The 14,912-nt window shown below is 46.2% G+C and overlaps 1 protein-coding gene across 1 annotated transcript; it reads right to left on the bottom strand.

The window, feature by feature from the left end:
• Nucleotides 1-343: 343 nt before the first annotated feature.
• LOC115850450 (metabotropic glutamate receptor 7-like) lies at nt 344-12,642 on the bottom strand. Its single transcript, XM_060295540.2, has 3 exons — nt 11,707-12,642; nt 2,308-2,389; nt 344-481 (listed from the first exon to the last, which is right to left on the bottom strand). The coding sequence occupies exons 1-2, from the start codon at nt 12,640-12,642 to the stop codon at nt 2,354-2,356; spliced, it is 972 nt and encodes a 323-aa protein (XP_060151523.2). The 3' UTR covers nt 344-481; nt 2,308-2,353.
• Between the last annotated feature and the right edge of the window lie 2,270 nt (nt 12,643-14,912).

Below are 14,912 nucleotides of genomic sequence, written 5' to 3'. Positions count from 1 at the left end.
ACCTACACTCCTAACCATTATGCTATAACCATTATGCTGAAGACATAAGAATTCCAATGGTCTTTCCCCATAACCCACTCCTGCACTCCAGACTTAAATAGTCCAAGATCAAGAGAGAGCAAGCTTGGAGTTGCCACTCTTCAGTGAGTGTCAATCATTTCAAAACAGTGTATTTGCTAACAAGATGCAGTTCCTGTGATAATCTTCTCAACCAGCTATCAAGAAACAGGAAGCAAAGATTCAAGTAACAGTATGTTCCTACTTACAAGGAAGGTGGGACAGCATAGTTGACACTGGGCTTAACTGTTCTGGAAAACGTGGTCCCAGTAGGCATACACGCTGGTACATTTTCCCCACCTACCAAATACAAAAGAAGTATTTCATTTCCATGTTGCTCTTCAAAGTTCCACCTCATTCGTGCCTGTCATTCATCCTCTGGCCTCTTCCTGTCTCCATTTCTGTACAGAAAGGTGCTGAGTCTCTGCTCTCGGATACGAAAAGGGTGTGTTAGGAGAGGGAGCCATGGTACCTCGATGTCTTTTTTTTTTTCATCTTAATTCTATTATGCCAACTCCACTGAACTTAATTAGAGTGAATACAGAATTACACAATTACCCTCTGTTCTATTCTTCAGATGTTATATTTTGATAAAATTTACGACATGCTGCTCTCCCCTTGAACACCAGATGAACACTAGAAATGGATGTGTGTTGACATAAAATCTGTTATAATTACAATTAACGTATAGCTTACATAATGATAGTGTTAACATAAAATTATAGATGTGTAGAGACAACGTGGTCATGCATTTTTTAGTATAAGTACATGCTTAGACCAATATCTGTTAGCGGAATGAAGATGGAAGAGAATTTTGGTTAAGCCACAAAGGCTGTTTAAGGACTTGCAGATAGCTAAGGGGAACTCAAAGACCAGTAAGATAATATTTCCCCTGCCATGTTTGCAATTGCAAAGTGAAGGGAAGATGTGAAAGTAAGTACCCCTATGGAAATTACAAGACAAGTACATTTTTTTCCTTGAGTACCTGGGTAAATGCTTAAATTCTAATGTATATCAGTGATGCAAATTTTCAACTGAGTTTGATAAATCATAAAATAATAATTATACATATATGTATATAAAACTGCATGAAACTAGACAGTTCAGAATTACTTCTAATTAAAGAGGTACCCTATGACAACTAACTTAAACCTTACAAAATATGGTTCCAAGTACCCTATCAGAGTGAAAAGCAGGAGACTGAAAGGTTTAGTGTAAATGTTTGTAGTCATGGTGTCTTAACTAAAACTACTGTGTCACAAATACTATTAAAATAATTGTGACATTTTATTCATTTTTACTGCAAACAACAAAACAAACTATAGGTATTTTTTCATTTCAGGTAATTATTTTAGCTAACAGTTATTAAATGTTTTGAGAAGACAGATGCTAATTGCATTACTTCATTTTATCTTTAAAATAGCGCTTCCATGTAATTATTCTTAATATCTCCATTGTATTAAAGTGTATCTCTAGTTTAGACCTTTCTTCAGAACTGCAGACTTGTGTACTCAACATCTCTACTTGGATGTCACGAAAACATCTCAAATCTTATACCTCCAAAACTGGTCTTTAATACCCCAAACATGCTCTACCCCAAACTTTTTCCATCTTAGGTGACAGTAACCACACCTTTCCAGTTCCCCAGGCCCTACATCTCGAATTCACCCTTGACCCCCTCTTCCTTTCCATTCTTGCATTCAATCTACCACGAAATGCTGTCACAACCTTCCCAATGTGCCACTTCTGAGAATTACCAGCCACTAGCAGCCTGGTGCAAGCCACCAACATAGACCTCGAGGATCCTGTAGTCGCCTCCCGAGATTCTCCCTGATTCCATTCTCTCCCCACATCCTAAAGACCACAGATAGAGTTATGCTTTTCAAACAAGAGACAGTTCATGCCACATCTCGGCTAAAATCCTGCCCCTGGCTGCCTCCATTTAGAGTAAAAGACACAATGCATGTGATGGCCTCCCAGGACTTACACAATCCATCCCATCACATATCCGACCTCCAGCCCTCCTGCTGTCTCTTCCTCCCCACTGACTAAGTCAGCCAGGGTGGCCTCCTTGATATTCCTCCAAGCTGCCCGGCATATTTCTGCCTTAGAGTTTTGGGACTGGTTATTCTTGCTCCCAGGGAGTGGTCTCCCCATCATACATTCTGACAACTCCCTCACTTCAAGTCTTTGCTCAAATGTCAACTTATAAAATCCACCCTGACTACCCTATTTAAAATCAGAACCTACCTGTACACTCCTCCAGCACTTCCAACCCAAGCCTCTTCAGTGAGCTTCACATCCTTTTCCTTATCCCGTAGCGCCCATCAACCTGTGACAAAGCATAGAATTTATTTATAACATCCGTTTCCACACGAGAGTGTAAGGAGGGAGAAAGCATGCAAGAAGGAGCACGCAGGCAAAGGCTCTTGTCTAATTTATTCATTGATACGTCCAAGCATAGAGAACAGGAAGATGCTTAATAAATAGTCCTGAAAAAGATACAGATAAGGAAACTAGTAGTAAAGCTCAGAAAGTTTAAGTAACTTCCTCAAAGTTCTAGAGCTAGAAGAGGGTCACAGTAGAATTCATACTTGGGGATGTCTAACTTCAAATCTCTTAGCCTCTCTGCTATCTTTTTTTTTTTTCTTCTTCTTCTTTCCGGTACGCGGGCCTCTCACTGTTGCAGCCTCTCCCGTTGCGGAGCACAGGCTCTGGACGTGCAGGCTCAGCAGCCATGGCTCACAGGCCCAGCCGCTCCGCGGCATGTGGGATCTTCCCGGATCGGGTCACGAACTCTCAACCACTGCGCCACCAGGGAAGCCCCTCTCTGCTATCTTAAGTCCATGCAATTCAGGATTTGTTTTAATCAGTGCCATGGAAATTCTCACTCCACTGAATAGGATCACTAAAGTGTTCTCTGTCTAGATTTATATATATATTTTCCATTTAAACAAAGGAAACAGAAGAGGGGAATTCATCATGGGTTACTGCGGTAGTTTTACAGCAATTTTAGCAATAATGACATTTAAGTAATAGTGATATTTAATGATAGCATAATAATAATAAAATAATAGCTCTTAAATGTATTGAAGACCAATCACATGCTAAACTCGGTGCTAAAATATTTCCATGTATATTTTGTGAAAAATCCTTATGAATATTCTATCAGATGAGCTTTATGTGTAACTCCAACAGGCATACTTCTCTTATTCCGCTTTCAAAGATAAGGAAATTGATGAGAAGTGTGGTAACCGTTTGATCAAGATGAGACTGGTAATAAGTTGTGAGTATGAGTTTAAATTCAGGTCTAACTCCAGAATTTGATTCTCAATCCATACATGAAAATTCTGATAATTCCTTTGATAAGAGTATGTTTTCTCCTGGAAAACATCCTCCATTATGTCTGCCTGTGCTCATACCTTCAGGACACAGTCAAGTTTGAAACATGATAAAAATGTTTAAATAGTGTGCTTTAATAAATGGAAATATCTTCATCTAAACAATAACACAAAAAGGCAGGCTGAGCCCTTTGAAGTGGCTTCGTTGCTATCTTCCATCCAGAACAAGAGAAGGAATCAACAGCTGCAGAGTGAAGAAAGCATGAAACCCAGAGATGGAGGATTCTGTAAATGACCAATGACAAGACTATTATGCCACACTTTCATAGCAAGAGGCAAAATATTCCATTAAACTGAAAATTCTTCTACCCCTCACTCCAAGGCCCACACAAACATTAATGTTGCATTTATTAGGATGTATTTCCTGTGCTCTATCAACTTGACTTTCAGCAACTGTATTAATACAGTCCTTTCGCTTTGCACGTATGTCTGAATGATGGATTCCATTACTGGAGTTTTGTAGAAAGAGTGGAGTGAATGAAGTAAAGTTTGGGAAGAGCCATCATAATCCATAATGATGGGCACTGAATCAGGACAAGAAGAAACCTCTCTTCTCACTTATCTGAATGAAAATTCTACTATATATTTATTGCCTCTGTACAGGGCCATCTGTTGAATAATGGAAAACAAGCATCTTTCATTTGGAGGTAGGATTTGTGTGCTCAAGTTTCGATGGGCCTGCAAAATTAATCTTGTTTCAGAAATGAAATAAAATGTAATTTCTTACTGTAAGTAGATGTGGTTAAGCAACTGGCAACTTTGATGTCTTTAAATCACTGCAGTTTCAGGGTAGGTAAATCTATAATTATTTCAAGCACCTCTTTATTGGTGCAACAATTGAGCAGTGTACATAGTGGTCAACAACCTGGGCATTGTCAGACGACTCTAAGTTTGAATCTAGACTTTGCCACTCACCAGCTATGTGACTTTCAGCTATGAGAATCACTTTCTTCAGCTTTACAGTGTGGATTATTATATGCCCTTTGCAGAACTACTGTAAGAACTAAATGTATATGGGCACAGTGGCTCATAGTAAGGGCTCAAATTAGTACTGTGGTCACTACTAGTAGTATTGAAAAGAAATTAGAACTTCTATTCTCCTAAAGTGGGATATGTGTCCCTTTATCATTGTAATTTCATATCATTTTACTTTTGACCTTATAATTTAATAGCTTGATCCAAGAAACATTTAGCAGTAAATATAACTGAAAGGAGATTAACTGTCAAACATGAAATACTGTAGTATCAAGTGTGCTGGCACAATACTCTTCTCAGATAATTAACCTGTAAAAATGTTATTGTCTTCTTTTTAATTGAGCACATTGAACATATATATTTACTGTGCCAATTGGCGAAAGGTCCATTAATTAATCAGTCTAACTATATGTTGCATAAACGTCTTCTAAACATAATCGTATATGTATTTTATTTGTTGGGAAAATGTGTTTGAGATTGTTCTTTTCTGCCTATTTAAAGTAAAAGAGGGTGAGAAGTAGAGTTAGGCTTAATGTACTTTGTACTCCATTATGCCATGAAAATGCTTCTGTGCCCTGGAGACAACAACAAAAGATTTGCTTTAATGACAAGAATCAAGTATGTTCTAAAGCTTCCAGGTAGGAGGCGTATAGGTTGCAGTTTATATCAGAAGTCTTTGCTCTCTCTCTCAACTGCGTCTAGATGGGAAAGATGTGGTCACAAATGCTTCAAGGTGATACAGTAAATGTTGGAAAAGAGGGGGGTAGGAGGCAGAGTTTTGAATATCTCAAACCTGAGCTAGAAGGATTTTATTTAAAGAAAATAGCGGATATGATTTTTCACTTAAGGAATGCCAGTCAGCAAACCTGACATTAATGTAGGAAATTAGCTCTTTTAGCTAGGATGCTTTCAAATGCACATGGCTGAAAACAAATTCAAAATAGTCAAAGGAGATTTAAAAACAAAAACCAAACAACAACAACCACCTCAACAAACAAGTACTAGAAATTCAGGGATGCAGCCATATTCAGATACAGTTGGATCTGGACGTTCCAGAGTATCAGCAGGGTTCCAGCTCTCTCTCCATCGCTCAGCCCTGCTTACCTCTGCAAGACTTTATTTTACAGAAAGTCTCTCCTTGTGCTGGATGGTCACTGGGAGTCCCAGAGTCATATCTCCCCAGCTTAGAAATTCCAGAGAGAAAAGACAATTCTTCCATTTTGCTCTGAGACAGAAGTCCTGGGGAGGAGTCTGATAGACTTAGCCGAGGTCAGATGCCTACCCATGAGCCAATCACCTGCTTTACTGGAGTTCAGTCCCTGGGCAACTCATCCCCGGGGCCCGTGAGGAGGCAGGATGGCATTATCTGGCAGTTCTCCAAGAAAAGCCTGCTGTTTTTGTAAGATGAAAGGGGAGAGGACATGGATAATGAAACCTGTATCTGCTTCTGTAAAATCCACAGAATCTTACTCCCTGCCCTGTGTCGATGACCATGCAGTAAGCTGACCCAGGAGGTCATTTTTCCCACAACAGTCTTTATATATATGACTAAGGAACACACTGGTAAAAGAATATGGGAGAAAGTCTGAGTATGACAAGTCAGCTAGACTGATATTAACTAAAAAAGCTGTGTGAAAAGATCCTTAAAAAGTTGCCCCCAACTCACTCAAAGTCCAAAGTTGGAGCTGGAAATACAATGTCATGGAGTTTGGATAAGAACAGGTTTTCTCCAAGCTGAACTATGACACAGAGATTAGAGACTTCTAGAAACTATACTTTTTCAAAGAAAAAACATCACATGAGAAAAATGAGGCCTAGAAAAATTAAATGACTTAAGCTAATTAATGGCAGGACTGATACTAGAGTATACTTTGTGTAATTGGCTATGGTCTTTTTTTTCTTTTTTTTTTTTTTTGTTATCACTTCAGAACGAGACAAACTTAAAGAAAGGAAACACAACCAAAACTCAGTGGTTGGAAAAGAGATAGATGTGAACGCCCACTTGTTTCTTACGTATAAAGTTACCCCTCGCAGTGTTTTGGAGGAGAAAACGCTGGCTCTTCCCAACGTTGGTTACATACACAAAGATTCCAAAGACAAGACAAGTGCTTTGCAAACAAAGTAACTAGAACCAGCTCAGGCTTCCCCGCGCCGGGTCCTACATTCCACGGTCAGAACCACCAATTATATCCCCCCGGGGAACAAGGTGATTCAGAAAAGCTGGCGCCTTCAGAGAAGGGAGAAAACTTAGCCGGGAAGAGAGTCAGGAGGAAACTTGCTCAGCTTCTTGCTGAGGTCTGAAACGATCCCAATAGAGTCCTTAAACCCCTCAGGTTTCCCCAATCAAGCACCCTCGCCTCCAACCTGGGCCACCCCAGATCTGACTATCAGACGACAGAAGTCTGCGGACGCACGGAGAGCTGACCACCCCACGAGAGGGACCTACGCGCGGCCGCGCCCACTCACCCGCCGCTCCCCGAGAGACGGGAGACCATCCCGGAGTCCAAATTCTGGGCGTGGCAGACTCGCCCCTCTCCGGGCCCGGCTCCAGCTCACCTCGGCGCCGCCCGCCTGGGCGCCGCCATCTTAACCACGAAGGGGGCCTCGCGCCGGAGGCCCCTGAGCGGGCGCCCGGAGCGGAGCCGGAGCGCCGGGGAACCCCAGGTCGGCGCCCTACGTCCCCCGCGCGCTCGCGCCCCGTCCACGAGCGACGAGAGTCCCGCACGCAGCGCCCGACCCAGGCTTCCGCGGAACCGGCGCCCCGCGCAGCCCGCACCGCGGCTCAGGCGGCGCCGAGGGCGGCCCGGGCGGAAGAGCGGGCGCGGGGCACGCGCTCGGTAACCTGGCAACGCGGAGCAACCCGGCGTCCCCGGCGAACCCCAGCCCTCCGCCGCGAGGAAGCACGGAACCCCGCACCCGCCGCCCAGCCCGCGCCGCTCTCGGTCGCGCCGCTCTCGGTCGCTCCGCTCGCCGCTGCCCGCTGGCTATGGTCTTTTAAATCCATGATACAACGTCTATATGTAACAAATCTGTTAAACCCTAAATGTTTATGATATTCAAGTAATCCATTATCTGAATTATTCTTGAAGATAAAACATCCAAAGACTTCTTAATTGTATGGGTATACATACATAAAATACACGTGGAGGTAACTTCAAATACAGTATGTGCCTGTCTCTATTCCTTCCCTCTCCGCTCTTTTAAAAAATGCCCCTTTAAAAATTGCCCACTCACCATCTGTTAGGTAAATTTGCTGAAACACAGTAAATGTGGAGACAGAAATTGTTATAGAGACTATTCCAAATGGCACTGACACCTGTATTTATGAAATTTTTAAAAGGGTAAGTTAGAGTTGTTTTTTTTTAAAAAAAAATCCCACTATAGTAACACCACATCATCCTAGGTGCCCAGTTCTATCCAATTACATAAGATGGAGAGAGAGAGAGAGAGAAAGAAAGAAACAGAGAGAAACAGAGAGAGAGGAGAAAGAGAAAGAAGAAAGGAAGAAAACCAAGTACTTATGTATAAAGTGTTGCTGCCAAAGTTTGAGATTATACTCAAGCATCAATGAACAGAAGCAAAACACTTACAAATTTACAAATGTATTTCATTTATGGTATGAGGGACACAGGTTTAGATTTGCAACACGCTCCCACGAGGGTCAAATTGACCACTTTTTTCTATCTAGTTGCTCTTGAGAGAACAAAACAATTGAAACAGATGCCATTCAATTCCAAGTCTATAGCTTAGACCATGTCACTGCACATGAAATATTGTTCATTCAGAGTCAGCACATAGCAAGAGTAATTTATACTCTCAGAGTGTTTGCTCTCAAGTCAATAGCAGAGAAGCCTTGAATAAAAACGTTCCCATTACTTTCCATTGTAATAGATCTTACTTAGAGCCCATGAAACAGTGGTCAGGGGACATTTAGTCTTTGGACACCATATTATATCATCTCTCCACTTTAAACCATCCCCCACTCGGCGATTATTTTTTAAATATGTTACTCGTAGTCAATATTAATTTACATTTAATCTTTCTTAGCATTAGGAGAGTATTATTTTGTACAGGCTCAGAAACAAATCTCCCGAAATTCCTCCCTGATGCTCCCTTCAGGCTGAAAATGGCTGCAGTGACTTAATTCTAGTTGGCAGAGCCCTGGCCACACACTAATTTCATTAGCCTCAAACTCCTGGATTTGAAAGATCCACTGAATATGATTCCTGTCCTCTGACATGTCACCTACTAACCAATTCAGTGTGCATACAGAGGAGAGAAAGGACTTGCTCAGCTCTGGCCCACCGGCAGGCAGATGAGAATTCCCAGTCAGAGACACTGTTTACATCTGAGTGGTCATTCTTGCCCGGGTCCTCATTTTCAGGAAGGAAGTTCAATCCAGGCTTTGCTGGCAGCTGCAGCATTTGTTACATCCATTACTAGCTCCTTGTTCCTTCCTGCCCCCCAGTGCTTAGCATCCCCCATTTCAGTCACTAAGTCTTCCTTCCCCCAGCCTAGAAGCTTACCTCACCATAAATGTTTATCTCAAATGATAGGTTTGGCACATTCCCCACAGCAACCCACAGGGACTGGGGAAAAGAAAACACAAATCTCTGGAGAGCTAAGAATTCAACCATTTAGAGGAGTTTCTTTTATACAGGACAGTCTTCATTGAGCTGAACCCTGCAATCCCAGAGAAGATTCACCTACCCGTTCTTTTCCTCTTTCCCTAAAGTGACTGTGTCTTTGAACAAGGGGTCTGTGTTCCACTATTCTCTCTATTCATTTTGCAGGTTTACAGAGGCTGGGAAACTGGGGACTGGACTTACATGCCAGGAGCTTCTAAGATCACACGCAAAAATAAGGCTACTGGAAGAGATTGTTGGAGTCTATCTCTGTATATTTGAACATGGGCAGTGGTTAACCAGGATGCTCACACCAAGCTTATATCCAGCTTGCAGCACAAGCTACAAGTTGGTGCATCCCTCCTACTACCAGCCTCTTCTCAATAAATGCAGGTGAAAACTGCGGGCTCTTTTCCCTCAGCTGTTCAATCCAACATGAATAGCTGCAATTTGCAAATTAGAGGAAAAGGACAGTGTTTTCTCTGAATGGTTTTGGTCCCGACGCACACTGCTAATGCTGGCATTCAGTTCCTTTCCTTCCCAGCCCAGGGAACGGGGGAACTAAGCATAAGGCAAGCGTTCTCTTTTCTTGCAAGTGCCTCAGATCTACACACCAGAGAAGGAATCAGCTCCCCCTGGAATCTTTTTCAGCAAACACAATCCTTCAGCCTAGTTTGCAAGCTCTCTCTTGACTTTAAGATTTCACTCTTTTTTCGACAGGCAGGCCCATCTGCAAGCTCCCAAGCTCCAAGTGAAGGCACCAAAATAATTTTAAAAATGTCAAACAGCAAATGTGCCTTCAACCCCCAGAGCTCCAGTAAAAATACTGTGAATTGCCCCTGTGATTCTCAGGTGACCTCTGGCCTCATCCTCCCTGCAGCGCTGCCTCCTCAGGTTCTCTAGTTTAAGCTCAGAGGTAAAGGAAGTGCTTCTGGGTTTTGCTTCCAACAACCCAGGCTCTTCCTGAAAGCATTACCTCAAAGTGAAGGCTGCCCAGAAGCACTTTTGGCCTTGCAAACATCTAGAGGTGGCATACTCAACAGGTGCTAGGGACGCTCAGAGGCTCAGAGGGGCCATACCAGGCTGCAGCTTTAGACAGGCACCCCTCCTTCTGGCACAAACACAAACTTCATACCCCTGGGTGCTGATGTAGTGACAGCTTGAATCTCACAAGGAGTCCCCTCCAGAAACCCAACATGCTTCAGGAAAGGCACTTGAGAGGGAGCCGACTGTTTAGCTACGGGGAGCATAAGGGTCAGCCAGAACATCTGGAGAAGGGACTAACTGAGCTTGGGTCCTACCAGGCAGGGAGAGAGCTGTGCATTAGGAAAGGATCACTTCAAGACAGAGATGAACAAAAAACTTGGAGATAGGGGTAGAGAAGGAAAAGAGAGGCAGAAATTGAAAGGGAGAACATAAAAACAGAGAGACAAAAAAAAAAAAAAAAACAGCAGGGAGAGAGAGAGACACACAGGAAGAAAGACAGAGAAACAGGAGAACCCATAGTCACGCAGACCCTGAAACTCAATTTCTTCATCCAGAAGCCATCCATCTATACCCAGGGCGGCACAGGAGCCGTGGGGCCGAGGCTGCGGGAGCAGGCGGTGAGAGAGCACTGCAGCACCGCCCACCGCTCAGCGGGCCCGATCCGCCGTCCTCGCATCTTCCGCTGTTGCCCGCCTGCACCCGGAGCTAGAGGACCGCCCGGCCTTGCTCAGCGCACCCTACTGCCTCCCTCCAGGCGCCTTCTTGTCTGGCTCTGAGAATCGTCCTCAAAACCCAGGACTGGGGTTGGGGGCTGCGTTAGGGAGGTCGTGGGAAAGGATGGGCACAGGGTGGGTGCAGAAAAAGCGACTGTGTTTCGCAGTTAGCATGAGCTCACCTCCGGGCTCTGAGCTGGCAGGCGTAGAAAGCTGATCGCCCGGCTCCTGCCAGTGGCCGGATCGCAAAGGCAGTTTAGACGGTGCAAACAACTGCCCAGAGCAAATCACCTGGGGGCACGTCTGCGGGTGGCTTCTCCCCGCTTGAGGACAGTCCCCACGCCTTCCGCCCCATGCCCTCGCAGAGATAGGTTACAGGCCAGGAAATCCAACCCGAGCGAAATGGGCAATTCACGTCCAAATGTAGGTGAAGACCTAGCCTTCGGTTTAAGAACTGCCTCCCTAAGCTCTTCTCGAAATTTTCCAAGGGAGCTGCAGCTTGTCGGGCGGCTTGGGGCAGGGAAGCTGGGGAGTTGAGAAATGCCTAGTTTCTAGGCGTCTTCTCATCTTTCATATTCCTTGCGCCTAAGTGGCTCTCACAGGAGCCCGGCACTTTTACAAGCCTGTTTTGGAACCAAATTGCACTCGAATGCAAACCCGTTTAAATCATCGCCTTGTTTTTCGGAGACTGTTTCTTGTCAATGGGGCCATAAATCCAGAATGTCAAGCCGGATGGAGTGGAGCGCGGACAGGGGAGAGATGGAAGGGAAATGAATCAAGCAGGGAAAGTACCTCCTCGGGTGAGGTGGGAGGGATTCGGCAGGATCTCCAGGGTGGAAATGAGCGAAGGCTGACCAGACCCCGCACCCCTGGAGTCCAAGCCAGCCTTCAGGATAAAGAGCGCGGGGAGCTACGGCGCGCTCTGCCCCGGAGGGAGCGCCCCCCTACCTGGAAAAGCCTCAGGATGTTGGCTACCATGATGGAGACCGAACTCCCCGAAGCCCCAATCACTCCAACTACCTTCTCGGGCTTGACGAAAACCGGAGGCTCGCCGTTGGTGCAGCGCACTTCGGAGGTGTCCTTCTGGATGAGCGCCTGGACGAAAGTGAGCGACTGTTCGAGCGCATAAGTGTCCCTGGAACAAGTGTCCAGGATCCGCTCTCCCAGCGTCACGTTGGGCAGCAGGTTGGGATCGCTGTTGATCTGGTCCAGGGCGTAGAGCATCTCTTCCAGCCCGTGGATCCCGTTCTTCCTCTTGATGTCGCCGCAGGGCACTCCGCTGGGACCCTTCGCGTACACCGGGAACAGCCCCCCGAGGGTGACGTCCCCCTCGATCCGAATGGAGTGCGGGGCGTACATCTCCTGGCCGCGCGCCGCCGCCGCCAGCGCGCACAGAAGCACCTCCAGCACGCAGCAGGGAAACTTCACCAAAGTCAGGGCGCGGAGCAGCTTCCCCAGCTGGACCATGCTGCTCCCGCGGCTGCGGTGGTGGCGGCGGCACTCGAGGGGACGGTGGCGGGCTCGCCGGAGTCCTGGCCCCTTGGGGTGAGCTCCTCCGGGGAAGCCCAGGGTCTCCTGCGGGCGAGGAGGGTAGGGGCGCCCGGGGAAGGGCAGCCGGCGAGGGTGGGGGGTCCCGCGGCGCCTGCCAGCTTGGGGCGCCGTGCGCTCTTGGGTTCCCCGACCAGCGCACCGCGCTCGAGCTCGCGCTCGGTGGCTTGCAGCTCGAGCTCTCCAACAGCCCAGCACTGGGGAGAGAGCGAGGATGGCTATCGCTTTAAATGCGCGTTCGGCTCCCTCTCCTCCTCCGCCCACTCCCTCCCACCCTCGCTCGCTCTCAGGCTCTCCCCACCCTTCCCAGCGCCCACCCTCCCCAAGGTTTTGCATCATCACGCAGGGAGGGGCTGCGTGCTGAGGTAAGGAGGGGGGAATGGGTGGGCGGCTGTGGCGGGGGAGTACCTCCAATTGGGAGTTTCGAGGTCCCCAGGGAATCTGGGGATTGCAGGTCGCAGGCGAAGGCTGAGCTCCTGCTTCGATCTCACTGTAGAAGCCGCTCGCTCGCCCGCCTGCACCCACACGCACATTCTAGGCACAGGGTGGCATCAGCCCCGGACAGGGCGGTTCTAGCTGGGACTGACTGCTTCCAACCCTGAGGTCCGGAGCCGGGACTGTCAGCGCCGGGAGAATGCGAGGTAGTCGAAGGTGATGCCGCCAAGCCTGAAGGGTAGTAGGGAGACCCCAGTCCGTACTGCTAATTCGTCTGTGCCAGTTTTTCCTAAGAAAAACACACATACACACAGGAGGCTGATTTATGACCTAAAGAACCTTTACGCAGAGACTTCTCTGGGGCCAGGCACTGGGCTAGCCTGTAGGGAAAGACGCCAACAAGAAATGCTGGGAATGGAAATGCATCTTTGGTCTTCAGGGGTTACTGTGGCTGGAGCCGGATGAAGTAACCCTGGTCTCCAGTAAATCTGTGACGGATTCGCTCCTTTTCTTCCTTTCATCGCAAGAGATGGAACAACTGAGAACTCTGCAGAGCGCACTTTCTTCTCTGGCGCTGACAGGTGTAAGGCTCCCTCCTACCCATTTCCAGAGATGCTTTTGGGCTGATGTCAGGTTTCCTCGGGCAGGAAATAGCAAGAAAGAGGTGGCAGTAGGAGGAGCAGACAGAAGTCTCCCCATCGATCCAGTGATCCATTCTTCTTTTCTTTTTCTGGCTGAAGATTTGGGGGGTTTGGGGAGTGGAATCAGGATGCCAGAGCAGGTTGTAGTGCAGTTAGGAAGCTGTTTTTCAAAGGTGTCCCCTCCTGCAGGTCCAGCCCAAACTTGGCCCAGTAAAGCAACAAGTGGCCCTAGTTCCTACACAAGGAAGGGCAATGTATCTGCCCTTGGTGCCCACGTGTACTGCTTATGGTGGTCTCTACTCTTGCTGAGCCTTTCTGTTGGAGGGCAGCGAAACTGTCTTATACAGACTTGAGGGCGCAGAGAAAACCAAAACAAGACTATACTTTCTGTTGTAATGTTAGTGTACTAAAGAAAAATGTCCTTGCACATAAACAAAACAGCACACACACACACACCTAAAAAGTCAGAAGTTGGGAAGTTGGTTGTCTCTTCCACCAACCACCTGTCTGACCTTGGCACTTCTGTTCCTGAGCCTGAGTTTTACTTTGCCCATCTGTAAAATGATGACATTGAATTGAATGTTTTACAGGTTAACTTTTAACTTTCAAATCCTCTGTTGAAATAGGCCATGCACCTTTGGCCATGGTGTTCTTTTTAGACCAATATCCTTTGTTGCTTTATGTGTAGGGCACCCGTTTTTTGATACCCAAAAACACTTCAAACATTTCCTGGTACAGAGGATTTTATTTTTTTTCTTGTTGACCACCCATTTATCTTCCTTCTAGGGAGAGTCCAGTCCATCATTTTCTTTTCAGATATGCCCCTCCTCCAGGTTTCAATACTTAAGGTGTGAAGAGGAAAAAAACCTTCTGGCTACAGTGTTCAAGGAAGGGAATAGAGGCTAACAAGAGTTATGCAGGGCTAATCCCTGGACTTCTGCTGGAGTAACGAGGTTGATGACATAGTGTTACCACTGTCCAATAGACAATCCGTGCCGGAGTTAAAAGAAAAAGGGGCCTCCTTCCTCTAAATGCTTTATGTATATCTTTTGGACAACGTTACACTATTTGATTTTGTAAAAACATACCATTTTACTGCCATCTTCAAGAAAAGTGATGTAAAAACTATGCGAAGCTACCCCTGTATACAATGTGATCATCAATCACTCATAGATGTGATGCCCTGCTATATAAGTGCACACCTTGTGCAACCTTATGCTGTGATGCGCCCGCCCCTTCCAGCCAGCCCTGGAGCTGCGAGGGTATAAGCCCGCAGCTGTGCCAGAAGCTCCCACATAAACAGGGAAATATTTGAATCCCATAATGAGAACTACCAGAGAGGAGAAAAGGCAGAGAGAAGAAGGGGTGGGGAAGAGAGAAAGGGACCTGTTTAGAACATGTGAACTCCTGGATCCACATGTGCCTGAAAGATTGCCTCTTTTTTTTCAATTATATAGTATTTTATTTCTGTTGTTTGAAGTCAAAATATCCTCTTGTAACTCACCTATTCTGCTATTCAATACATTGGAT

Source organism: Globicephala melas, chromosome 3 (assembly GCF_963455315.2).
Source record: "Globicephala melas chromosome 3, mGloMel1.2, whole genome shotgun sequence".
NCBI classification, from domain to species: Eukaryota; Metazoa; Chordata; class Mammalia; order Artiodactyla; family Delphinidae; genus Globicephala; species Globicephala melas.
This window is presented reverse-complemented; position numbering and strand designations above follow the sequence as displayed.

Bases quoted from the DNA above. Each gene is read 5' to 3' on its own strand.
- LOC115850450 (XM_060295540.2), bottom strand. From the start codon at position 12,642: ATGCAAAACCTTGGGGAGGGTGGGCGCTGGGAAGGGTGGGGAGAGCCT. The intron at 2,390-11,706 runs GTAGGGGGGCGC...GCTTTGTCACAG, and splicing joins ACATCCTGAGGCTTTTCCAG to GTTGATGGGCGCTACGGGAT.